The sequence below is a fragment of the Oxyura jamaicensis genome, chromosome 1 (genome assembly GCF_011077185.1).
Source record: "Oxyura jamaicensis isolate SHBP4307 breed ruddy duck chromosome 1, BPBGC_Ojam_1.0, whole genome shotgun sequence".
Taxonomy (NCBI): Eukaryota; Metazoa; Chordata; class Aves; order Anseriformes; family Anatidae; genus Oxyura; species Oxyura jamaicensis.
Genome location: NC_048893.1, coordinates 52,553,042 through 52,566,297, shown reverse-complemented (window position 1 = coordinate 52,566,297; position 13,256 = coordinate 52,553,042). Strand labels below are relative to the sequence as shown.

Below are 13,256 nucleotides of genomic sequence, written 5' to 3'. Positions count from 1 at the left end.
GCTGGCACTTGGAGTTAACTGCATCCCCGTTTTTGCCACCAGAGCACCATTAAATTACATGATAGTTGTAATACTCATGGTAATGACTGCTTGTGTGCCATTAGGATTCCGAGCATTGCTCCCATTATCAAGCAGAAAGCAGTATTAGCAGTGTAGAACAGCCCTCTTTTGTGCCTGTAAAGCATTAGTTTGCAATACCTAAGAGAACAGAAGATGAACAATGGAAAGGGGTGAGTTCTTATAGTGATAGTTTGTTTCTGACTTCACTCAAAAATTTCTTTCAATATGTTAGCTGAGTGAAACTTTGGTGTCAAGCAGAAAAAGCAGCCAGTATTCAAAGCTCATCATCTTTTATTTCCTAGATGCCTCAGTCGTCACGGAAATTTACAGTGCTGCTGACTATCGAGTGCGTGTTGGAGAGGGGATAGGGAAAAGGGAGGTTCCATGCTCCAGAGAATTTACAGTCAAAGACAAGAAAGAAAGAAACGTGGGGTGTGATTCCAGGAGATGCTGAGTGTTCCCAACAACCTAAGTTTTGATAGCTTTCCATAAGCACTGTGTTAAAGGATAAAAGGACTTGAAGAGGAAAAAGTGGAGTTTTGGGGTGGTTACACACATGCACATATGTATGTTACGCATAAAATGTGTGTGTGTGCTTCAGCCACACAGAAGAGGCCTGGGACAAAGCACAGAGGAGTTTGGAAGACCTAACCAGTGGGCAGCCCTAGGCTGCTTAGAGTTGGGATTTAACCTTGATTACAATTGAGAAGTGATGTGTAGCATATAACAACTTGCACGTTCTCTGTATAACTTTTTAATGGATTCTTCAGCGAAATCAGCATGAGCAGGAAAAAAGTGAACTTCTGTGCTTCTTGTGCATTAGAAAGTGGCAAAAAGGTAAACAAAACATTTTAAAAAATGCACTTTTAATTTATTTTTCCCCTTGGTGGGAGGAGGAATATTTGGCACCTTAAACGTTGTTTACGTGAATGTTTTGGAACACTGGGGAGGTGGCAATGCAATGTTCTGTCTTCAGTTCATTTTTCAAGGTTTTCAGATTAGAGAGCTAGAAACAGGGTTTTCTAAATAGGAAGTCTGACCTAAAAAGATTTTTGCGTAGTCCAGGTCTGCCTTTCTTTACTATTCTCCTGCTTTTGAAGTGGATGTGGATGATCTGGTATCCATGTGATAACAAAAGTTTTGTTGATCTTTTTTAAAATTATATAGGTGCGATTTAAGAAATGTTGCTAGTTTCTCAGAAAAAGTCCGGTAACTAGGATTTGAAAGAAATATCCTTTTGCACTTGTTTCCCATCTCCTCCTTAACATTGGTATAAAGACATTCTTTAATTGGAAAATAAAGTGTTTCCTGAGCAACTCATGTTTGTGTAGTTGTCTACTTAGAGGGGAAAAAAAAAGACATCTTCAAGTGTTCTGCTTTATGAAGTGGTTTTGCTAGTTTGTTTGTGCTGTTGAGCTGTTGATAAAAAAGAACTTAAGTGCTATGATTTGAGGCCTGTGTTTTGTACATACAGGCTAACGACATATTTTATGGTCCTTTTAACATTCCCTTAGAGCAGTATATACATGATATCTGTTCGAAGTTACAGTTCGATATGCACAGCCGTTTCCAACAAGATAACTGTGTTAACAGGTGAGCTATTTTCTATGCAGTACAGGAATCTTCAATACAAGTAAGTTAATAACGAACAAAATACGAAGTTGTTCAGCCAACACTGAATTAAACGTAATGGGCATTTTGCAATGCGTCCTGTTTGGTAGAACATCGTGGTGATTCTGTGGAGCACCCAGCTGCCCTTGCTGAACGCTGTTTTCTGGATTTCTTAACAAGAAGCAAAGGATTTCTACCTTTTCCCCTTCATCCTGGCTGCTTTGTTTAGAGTCATGTTCTTAGTTCTTTTTTTCCTTGAAGTATGTATTTTGGGTTTCCTTACACCTATGGCAGAGAGATGGTTCTAAACACGGTGAAACAGTGCGGTGGTTAACTCAGGCACCAGTGGTCTCTCTCCTTCTCCTACCTCACTGCTCCTCACTGATGGCATTTCCCTGGTCAGTCTTGGAAAGTTCAACAAAGTGGAGAAGGACCACCACAGTGAAACATGGGTAGTCCTGAGTATTTTTTATAGTAAATTATGACAGCGTGCTGTAGATGGGGGAGAAAAATATTTTTTGTGTTGTTTTGAATTTGGGAATGACTTCAGGCCAACTTGTCGGTTACGTAATTGGCTATGTGATGGTTTGAGGCATTTACGTCAGCCAGCTTTTGTGAGGTGATTTTAGACAGCTTGAGGCCTTTTGAGCAGAGTGTGTGCTTCTGGTTGCTTTATCAGAATTGTTGCAGTATGTAAATTGGAACCAAGTTTCAAACTAAAATTTAGTGCTGTCAAAGACTTAGCCGTGGGATAGTTAAATTGCAGTGGCAGCAGAGACCCCCTTTTTGTCTCCAAGTGTGCTGTTGTTGCCAGTCAGAAATGGAGTGAATGCAAATCTTGCCCAGAAAGCTCTTAGTTAATGCCAGAAGCTCAGAAAAAATGCCTCAGTTTATGGCAGCTAGGCTGATGACGGGAACAGTTTGTCACCACATAGTGCTGTGCATTAAGCACGAGCAGTCGCCAACAGCATGACACACTGAATTCAGAAACATGCCACCTGTTGGTTACCTTCACAACTTTTTTTTTTTTTAAATAGTGCCTAAGTAATAGCAACTAGAACTTAGATTTTCCTGTTGCTAACGTGGATGTATAGTGGTAAACCAACAGTTTTGGACTCTTGCGCAGTCCTGGAAGTCAGTTGTATTTTGCAAAACCAAAATTGAGGGCTTTTCTAGCTGTGGTCGACACAGGATAGCGGGTTCTGAATGATTTGAATGCATTGAGTGTTAGCCAGTTCAGTGATGCTCGTGTGTCATTATTCTTTCCAAATAGGATTACATACCCAACAATTGCTAATGGGATTCATTTTTATACGTAATTACTACTCAGGAGTCCTCGCAGAATTACATAACTGCTTTCCTTGAACGCGCCTGTGTGTGTTATCTCAGTTCTTACACAATAAACCAGTTTCACCCCTTCCCTTTACTCAGTTGTGGATAGAAATTACATTTTTAGAATTTCCCCGTTCTGTGGTATCTCACAGTCAGTAGAAACTCCTATCGCATGTGTCACTGGCATTCTCCAGATTTGGATGGGAGGTTGTGGGAAAAGTTTGAAGAAAACGTATTTCTGATTGTAACCTTGCTCCTTTCAGTTCTGTGCACCTGGAATACTGCGGTGTTCCTACAGAGGCAGCTTATGTGAGGTGACCAGAAAGGAGGTACTTGCTGTAAGTAATGAACTTGGCATGCAAACATGGGAAAAACACAACACCCTAAACAAACACTTGAAAAAGGCTAGCCTGGGAGTCCTGACATTGTGCAGGATATTTGGCTGCTTCATAGATTACCTAACCCAACTTAGCAAATTGCTGCTCTTGGCTAGATTAGAACCAGAACTGCATACAGAACAGTTTAGGGGTTACACTGCATGGATGCAGTTGTGGTCTGCCAGGGTAGGGCTTACTTTATGTAAGCCCTCAGCAGGCAGGTAGAATGAATTGTTTCTGTTACTGCAAGGTAATACATACTGAATCAGATTTTTCAGTGCACCTGGATATTGAATCACCAAGTGTTGTAGTTAAGTGGTTAGTACTTGGTTAGGACCTGGCACAGTTTTTGGTGGGCAGGGGGAGTTCCCTTTCCCACTTCGTTCTGTCAGCGGTGCCTAAGTTGTAGGTGGGGTTTCTTGTTTGCTTTCATTTTTGGTTCCCTTCCCCTCTTGCTTCCCTTGAGCAGTTGGTAGCTACTTAATCAAACTGCGTCTGCTTTCCTTTCAAAAATTTTTCCTTTGCAGTCTGGGCAAGCACCTTAACACATCCTAAAACCCTGGCTGGTCAGAGTAGATACGGAGCCTAAGCATTTGAGTTAGGAGATATATCCACAGTATTTAAATATTGTTCTGACTATGGTGGATGTTGGGATTCTTTTCGCTGTAACATCTTTGCAGTCGTGCTCAGCTACATGTCACGTTCCATTACCCAGCCTGTTTTCAGCGGATTCTAATCTTTTGAGCTACTTTGACTTTGCTAATTAACTTTGTTATTGCTCTAGAAACATAATCCTAAACTTACCAGAGTAACGGAAGAGTGATCAGTCTTTTCTTGTCTCCTATCTGTTAAATAGGTACTCACTAGAGGCCTTTTTCTGTGAGTGGTAGGAATCTGTACTCCTCATGAACAAGAGTCTGTGATGAGGTAGGACAGGTTATTGGCATAATCAGTGGCAGTTCTCTCTTCCCATGGAGACATTAGTGGCCCAAAAGCATGTGGTGGTTTGGCTGGAATTCTAAGTGCTTTTGCTAGACAGTAATGCTGCGGTGTTTCAATGCCCATCCTGTAGCAAACCCTTTTGGGCAAAAAAAAGCTGTTATTTGGACAGCTTCTGCAGTGCTTCATATCTCCCAACTTCAGATGCTTTGCTGTCAGAAACGGCACAGACGTGAGTCTTGCGTTTTGGCTGATACCCTCATTGGATGGGGGTGGATGTCAGATACGTTTCTTAAAACTGCTAGGTCAAGAGCAAGCAGCCTTTGGCTACACCTATTAAGGTACTGTGTACTTGACTGCATGGATAAATAACAGTGTTGTACATGGCATTCCTGGATATTTCTGAGATGTTTCAGAGAGATGGGTGATAATTTCCTGTTCAGCCAAGGAATTCAGTTTTCCCTTTTTTTCTGTAGCACTTGGAAATTAATAGGGAAAGCTGAAAACTCAAAGATAACAGAGCAGGCTGCTCTCATCTCTGTGCATTATTTTCAGTGTATGTCAGTAGTAAAAGTATTTCCTTAATCTTCCTCTGTCCAGTGAAGCCAGGTAAATGCTTTACTTAGCAAATTGAGATGAAAACAGTGTTTGTTCACTGAAGGAAACATTAAGAAGAGGTAAATGTTACGGGTTCTTAGTTATTCCAGGGTATGCATCCACTTACTGCAATCAAGAGTTTGAGTTTTATTAGACTTCAGTCTCCAGAGCCTTATTTTGTAACAATAATTTATAATGCCTTGCCTGGTAAAATATTCTTAGGCATGAGGCTGCTTTGGACATCATGATATTAAGGTTATAATATACTTAATAGTTTTCCAAGTGAAAATGTATGTTTCAAGGTGGTTGAGAAGACAGCATGTTGCACTTGTTTGGATACTGCTTTGCATGTGCATTTCTGGATGGAAAGCTAACGTTTCAGTTCTGTACCTACAGATAGCTAACAGTTCAAAACAGTTAAAACAGTTCAAAACTGTTGTGAAAATGATAAAATGATAGTAACGAGGAAATTATAATGTGTTGCCGAAAATTACATTTTCAGCAGCTATAAAATTGTGGTGCTTAGTTCAAATGATAACATTTGCTTTAGGAGGTATTTCCATTATATTACCGTTATATTACGACGAGAAAGCATTAGCTTTTTTTTCTTTTTTTCTTCTCTTCTCCCCTTTATTCCTCCAGTGGTTCCAGTGGCGAGGTTTCTACAAACTGGTAACCACAGTAAATCCTTGGAAGAGGAATTTCTTGTTCAATATCAGTTTGATGTTTCTGTCATGCAGCAGTATGCAGCATGTATTGTTCATCAGACTTCAGTGTCAGGCTGTAGTATATAGTCTTTATTCTGCTGACTGATTAGCTTGCTCTCAATCTTCATAAAACAGTCTGACCTCTTAAATGGTTTGTTGGGTCGCAGGATGAGCTTTTTTTTCTCTCAAAACTGATTGTTGCTCTAAATTGTGTAGTGGTTCGTGAGTAATAATGACGTGGAAGCAATAAACAGTATTATGGTTTTGACATTTTCTTGGAGGGTGGCTATTTTTAAAATACATTTTCAGTAGTGGTGCTATTTCATTCTGTAGAAGTCTAAATTTGCTAAAACCTAAGCCTAAATTTGATCCTAAGACTTAGCAAATACATGGGTTTTGCAATATGTAAAATCCTTGCCTTCGAAGAATAATTGCCTTGATTAGAGTGGCAGTTGAGGTAGAAGAATAGTAAGGAGAAAAGTACGTTTCCCTCTTACTCTAACCCTGGCCATAGCTCTTCCTCTCCCCCCATCTCCCCAGTACTGCATACATTCCTTTGGGGAAGAGGAGGAGCCTGTGTTGCTTCTTTCGCAATAAGAATTCTGTATTTACCCTACGTGATACAGTTTTTTTTCTAAATGCTTGGTGAGTAAGGGTTGCTGAGCTTCAGAGGCCATTAACTGTCTTTCATTTCTACGTGTTTTTATCTGGTAATGACCACCGTTGGCTAATGTATTTTATTTATTTTTGTCTATTTCTAGGGTTTTGTTTTTGCACTGAATGTAGCCAGGACGGATCCTTGTGGGCTTTGGCAGCCCTTGGAAACTGTCAAAGGTAAAAAAGAAATCATAATAATAAAAATCCAAAATTCAAATTGCATCCTTGAAAGTTGGAGGTGAGAAGAACACTCACCTATACTAGTTTTTAACCACTTCTACAGTATATTGCTATTGTCATGTATTTTCTGGTGTGTTATTTCCTGTGGCTTTGCATGTAAAGGCTTTTTCTGTAACAGCCTGATGGGATTTGTGTTTGTCAGCTACATTTGATGCGTGTGGTGGTTTTCTTTGAAAATAAATTAATTTCTGATGAGATTTTAAAGTCACTGGATTCCATAAGTAATCAGTTCCTATAAGCAATGAAGTTAAATTGAAGCTTTATTTTTCTTCTGGGTGCTCTTGCTTTCATCTCAGTACCTCACAATTCTCATTTAAAATGACAAAAACTGTTCTGTTCTTTTTCCATATGTTAAATTTTGTGTTGCTTTTGTACAGTCATAACAAGCTCCGTGTAATGTGAAACTAGCAATTTGATGTAATATGGCTAGATCATTATTATAAATGAACACTTCTGTGTCCGCATACCTAGGTAAAGACTAATGGTTGCAATGATGCATCAAGGTGGTTGTGTTAGTTTCATTTAAGATATAATTCATTACAGTACAGCCTTGTTTGAACTGTCTCTTTTCAAGTATGGTATGTATACAGGATCACCATGCTCTGAAGAGCACTTGTATGTCTGTTTTGCTTTGTACTCTTGAGAGAGTTTAGGATCTACCCTCAGTTTCTGCTTACTTTCTGTAATGGTGACAGTTTGCACAGCCTTGCTCTTCTTTGAGGGTTTTCCTGTTGGCCATATCTGATTCAGACTTCGCAATTCATAGGAACCACAATTGGTTTTACATCAAAAAGTGCTGCTTTTGCAGCTGCTGTCTTCAGAAGCTAGAAATTATTCTTTCCTCTGTATCAAATGAAGGGCACTGTTTTCTTCTTCAGTCCGTATTTGATGTCTGCTGGCAATCAGAAGAAAAAGTGTTGAAAGACCCATTTGTTAGATATAAAGTGCTTAGTTCCAATAATGCCTTTTTGGTGACCAGCACATTTGAAGACACATGGATTCCAGCTCTCTCCTGCTAATAAGGGTTTTACGCTTCTGAACGACAAATCTTTCTATCTGGGGAACAATCACCCTTAGGAAGTAGAAGTACCTTGTTCACTGGTATTACTCATCAGGGCTTTTTGAGGGTATGGAAATTTGGCTGAGGTTTTATTCACTGGAATATGCTAGAATGCAGTAGTGATGAGCTAGGTGCTCTGCACTGTTGTGGTTACACTGAATTTATGACTGGTAGCTGCATCCATCATCCTGATACCACTGAAAAAATTCTGTACATCTTTGCTGCAGAAAGAGATGAAATACAAACAGGATGAAACTTGACACTGATTTGACCATATTACATTATGGTAGGAAAATACTATTTTAGGATTAAATTTCGTAAGAATCACAGTTCTTCTATTAGTGAGTATTTTTATCTTTGAGAATATTAGATTAAATTTTAAAGAGTTAAATAAAAACTAATTAACTTCAGATGTGCATCTGCTAGGGTGTATGTTGGCATACCTGTATGTCGCCATTTGTCAGACTTCCCCTGGAGTCCTTTCCACTCAGGCTGCAGTTGGTTAATTTTTCCAGAAGACCTCAGATGAAGCTGGAGGGCCTTAGTCCTATTTGAGGTAGTTCTGGTGGATATATGCAAGAGTGGAAGAAGAGGATTATCATACTGTGACCTTTTCCAAGACTGGTTTTGTTAATAGGTGTCAGATCTGAAAGTCTGAACAGACAGTCTGTCTATTAACTTTGTCATTTTATCTCCAGGGAGTGTGGTCCATCTAATGTTGGAAATAACTAATATAATGCCTGGGACTTTGGAAGCTGCTGGGCGCATTTAGCTGGGCTCCTGTCCAGTCCTGTAGGACCCTAGTACAAATTCTGATTCCCTATCTATCCTCTTTGTACAAAATAAGCTATGCAGTGTATGATCTTTAGCCCTCTGCTCGGAAGCTTAAGAGGCTTGTCACTGCCAACAACATGGAATAATTACGTTGGTTCTTCAAATGCTGGCAGTAGGTAGGCACTTCCTTGGCTGAGAAGTCATCCCTAGTTTAATGACTATTACAAAAGTCTGACAGAGATGTTTTTTCATGGATTCAGGAATCCCCAAATGCCTGCTTTTGGCAATAAGAAAGATGGAAGTGCAGCATTCTTGTGCCAGTGGCTATATGAATCCTTCCTTTCACAGGGAATTGAAGAAAGTATGTAAAAATGTATTGAATTGGACTCAGAATTTGTTGCCAAATACTTTGTCTCCTGAAAAAAGCCAAAAGCAAGCGTCATGGGGAAAACTACAGCAAAAGGATAGTGCTTAGCAAAAGCTTCCTCTTGCAATAACTCCTGCTGTCTGTGGCTTAAGGTCGTCTTATACCAGCTGTTAGGGTTTATTTTTTTAAGTGGATTTACTTTTTTTTCCCCCTTGTGAATTTTTCTAGTAAATTGGGGCTTTTTAAAACTTCCAGCTTCTTGCCATTCCATGTGAGTGAGTTCACACTAACTGAGCATGGTATGAAATAATAGTGTGTTTTGAACATCAAAGCTGGTAAAATGTGAATTGTGGGGCAAGTGAAGAGTGAGTGAATCATCTCTTTTTTACCTTCTCCATTGCACTCTTTTTTGTTTCTCACTCCATTCTCTGAGCTTCGAATTGTTCTAGTGTATTTAGTCTGTCCTCAATGGGAGAATTTGCTTATCTTTGTTCTTGTACACTTTATTTTATGTCCTAGTTCTGCTGACTTCTTGGGAGATCTCAGAAGATAAACATAGCAGTTTTTTCAGAGGTTAATATTTAAGTTCTTCTAGCACTCCTAATGCAGCAACCAGTCCTCGCAGTAGGCTTGTTTTGACCTGACCTTGCTTGATTTTTTTAAACTTTTCTGTTGTGCTTCTGGATGAAAGAAACCAAAACCATTTTGGCTGCTGGACCACAGCGTGTCTGCCTACCGGCCTGCGGCACTTCCCAGTTACTTGATTGTGACGTTGCAAAGTAACATTAAGAAAGTCCCTGCCCCAGCGGTGCTGAGGTTGGGTTGGACACAGAGCATGGTCGAGTACCATGGACAGGGCCTGCTCGGTGCCTCTGCTGAGCCCCTGCGGCGGGACAGGCAGCTCGCCTACAGGGAGATGCTCATTTGGGGCACGAAGCTCTTTGTGTCCATGTCTGATGCATGTCTCGCTTACCTCTCGGTACTTAAGAATTTTTCTTATGTGCTACAGGCAGAATATCTTAGCCTTCCTATGCCAGCCCCATGATTGTAATTTTCCCACATTGTGTTTTCATCAGTTTCATTTGTTTCACATTAGAAGGGGATTTACTGAACACGCACATACTTTGTGCTTAGGGTGTTCACTGCTAATAGAGCACAACCCCAGATTCCTTTGGGAGTATTTCATATGGCATTTTACTTGAGGTGCTTTTCCTTTTGTTTACTTAATCTCCTTGTTAAAGTGATAAACTCCAGTCTTGTGTGTTTATCTTCCTCAGTGCCATGCTATGGGGACAGGGTTGAAGTTTAGGTTCATCTCCAATTAATCCTGTATGAGTCGATCATGAGTCCTCTCCGATTTTACAGCAAAGATCCAGGAAGGAGGTGAAAGCTGAACACATTTCAAGGGCATCATTTTGTGTTATGTTAGAAATAATTGTTTTGTCACACTGTTTGTCGCACTTCCATGCAATGGATTAGGCCATGAAAGAGACAAAATAATACATCTTCATATATTGCTAGCTAGTATAATTCTTCCAGCATCTGTCAGGTCTCAATCAGCTTCTTTCATATGGTTCAGAAAGTATTGTCTGAATATTTGGGGTGGTTTTTGACAAACACAATGTTTTTGATTTGTTAGATTAAATCTTGGGCTTGAGAAGGGTCAGTATATTCACTCAAAGCCATGGTACTGATTCTATGGCTTGTTAGTCTCCAGTTCATGAACTCTTCAGCAAGCATTTTCTTAAATTGCGAGTGTTATATCTATTATGCCCTGTGCTAGCATGTGAGGGTAAAGGATAAGATGGAGCACTGCATATGCAGTGAAAATGCTAGTAAAATGGAACTTCATGTGAGGAAATGCCTATTTGTATCTGTGAAGTCCGTGCTGGTAAAACCTGTTTGACTGTGCTATTGAGTAGTAATGTTCCTTATAGAGAAGTCTGAACCTCTTGGTTACATCTACAAAAGAATTAGGTTCTTTGTAGATACTGAATATTCTTGCTTAATAGTTCAGAGGTTCAATATTCACTGAAAAGGGAAATAAAGTTTTTGTGACTAAAGCTATGATGATAGTAGTAAAGTTTTTTTTCTGAGGTTCCTCACACCCACACCTCACAGAGAGAATTTGGTGAGAGTTCTGCTTTATCCTCATTCCTCTTAACCCAGGAAGGGAAATTGCTTTAAGTCTGAAAAATGCTGCTGCTTTGCATGAGACTCTGATATTACTGAATATAGCCAGCAGTTTGTTGGTTATAACGCATGATAAGCTGTATGCAGCGTTTTGTGGCTTCAGGCCCTTTGTTTGCAGAATATTCTTCATTCCTTGTGACAACTGAATAGTCATGAAAGATACTGTCTACCTATGCATGACATAACAGAAGGCATTTGCAGTGCATTGGCAGCTTTACCTTATGAACCGCCTCTTAACTTTGAAACAGAAGAGGTACAAATGAAGATGACAAATTTCCAAGCTTTCTCTTTTTGACATCTTTTCAATTTGCACTGCCAAAGTTTCCAGGCTTGGAATTGCTGTAGTAAAGGACGACAGAAGAGTCAGAAGCTCTGTATCTGAGGTGCAGATATGATGTGGAGAGAACTAGAATATGATGGATCTGCTGAAGTTTTGACTTCTTGACTCAGAGATTCCTTGCTGAATTTATGCTCTCTTACACCTGAAAGATGGCTTATTCTCTGGTGCCAAAGACATTCTAATCTTTGTAGACTCCCTAACTGTATTGCATGTATCCATAAGTTAAATTTTTAAGATTGGAATTTGGGATGTTGACTTTGAGTTGGAACTGCACAGACAGTATCTACCAAATTAAAGTTACCACGTACTGTTGGATACTGGAAACGCTGGGAACTGTTGGCCTGAGTTAAATTGGAAATAGTGACCTAAAGATGAATGGCTTTATCTGTTCCCTGAACCATTTAGAGCCTAGAATATATTTATTTCTAAAATGAAGTCAAAGAAAAAATTCCGAAAATGAGAAGTCAGAGGGTGGCTGGGAGTCGTAACAGTTTTTTCAGACTAATAACCTTTAGATTATCTGTAAGCTGAATCTGCGGTGCTTATATTACACAAAGCTATTTTCTAGTAAGAAATATTTGTTCAACTCTAGTCTCAGTGATTATTCCTTGCTGACCATAGCTTTATTGAGTAAACACGACAAATACATAAAATACTCAGCAATGACATATTTGAACATAAAAAAGAAAGCAGGTTCCTGCTAGGTGCTTTTTTTCTCTTCATTAAGTAGAACTATATCTTATCCTGAATAGCAGATGCCGTACTTGCTTGTGCAAAGCATAAATTCAGCGAATACATGCAGAACGTAAACATTAAAGGTCGTAGCCTAGAGTCATTATTTATGTGCACTGCAATCTTGCATAACACTGTTAAAGGCAGCAAAATCATTCTTTTAAAAATATATCTTTCCTTTTTATCTTTTAGGCAGTATTTTGCATTTCTGCAGAGCTTTGCACAGATCCTGTTCCCATGCAAACTGATGAGGGAGAAATACTGGAGGAAGGCAGTCCCAAGGTCAGTGAGGTAAACACCGCTGTATTTTGGAGGAACAAGAGCTTGCTTGGCTGAAACGGGGAATACATGGAGTGAACACTGACTACTGGTGGTATTTCTAATAAATGCCTGCATGCAAATAAATAATTTCTATGACCCTGGAGACATTTAAGCATAATGTTTTAAAGGCTTTCAGGAACATGGGCTTTTCTGTAGCCTGCTAAAGGTTGAAAAGCATGTCTGAGTTAGGGCACTACCAGGAAGGAAAGAGGAAACTCTTGAAAAGAAGTACTAACTTTGATTGTGTTCTGTTTGTTAGAATTGGAAGGGCTTGTCAAGGTTTTTGTCCTTCCCACCTGCTCTTTCAACTAACTTCAAGAATTAGACGTGTGAGCCCTTAGGTGCAGTTATCAGTGTTGTTTGTGGATTACTGAATGATTTGCTTCTCATTTCCTTGCACTTGCCAGCATGTGTTTTGTTGTGAGACTGGATAGGGTGTTGCTTGTAAAGGTATCTGTACTAGACATACCTTGTAGAGACAAGAGGCTGTTAAGTGTGCTGTTGAATATCGTTTTGGTTGTGTCCTGCTTTGTGCTACTTCCTGACAATGCAGGTATTGAATCATGAACTACTTTGGTTTGTATAATGTCACAGTGATTATCATATTCTTCAATGGGTTTATAAATGTATTTTTAGACCTATCTCAACAAGTGAGTGTTCACTTTGCAACTGTTTTAAAATACAGCTCCTAAATTTCATGAAGGTCCAAATCATTGTTACCTTGCTTGTAGTTTTCTGTTAACCTACTTCGCAGCTGAAAAAGGGAATGACTGGAGGACTTAAAAATTTATCATTATCAGGATGTAGTTTTCTGAGAGGTGCTCTCGTGGTTTTATGCTCTAATAGAACAGAAGGTTGTTTGAGCTCTAGTCATCATGCTAGGAGGTGATTAATTCTGGAAACAATTTGCTGGTTGTCCTATATGTACTTTAGGAACTGTGTTAATTTT

At 39.4% G+C, this 13,256-nt stretch overlaps 1 protein-coding gene across 6 annotated transcripts in view; it reads left to right on the top strand.

The window, feature by feature from the left end:
* The first annotated feature begins 3,266 nt into the window (after positions 1 to 3,266).
* Positions 3,267 to 13,256, top strand: part of TNRC6B (trinucleotide repeat containing adaptor 6B) — a 117,528-nt gene continuing 107,538 nt past the window's right edge. For 4 of the 6 annotated variants that reach the window (XM_035338767.1, XM_035338817.1, XM_035338736.1 and 1 more), the window contains exons 1-3: positions 3,267 to 3,341; positions 6,385 to 6,457; positions 12,179 to 12,277. In XM_035338767.1, coding sequence (XP_035194658.1) covers positions 12,234 to 12,277 — 44 coding nt within the window. In that variant the 5' untranslated portion in view covers positions 3,267 to 3,341; positions 6,385 to 6,457; positions 12,179 to 12,233. The remainder of the gene's footprint in view (positions 3,342 to 6,384; positions 6,458 to 12,178; positions 12,278 to 13,256) is intronic. The other 2 variants (XM_035338776.1, XM_035338745.1) reach the window with 1 other exon arrangement.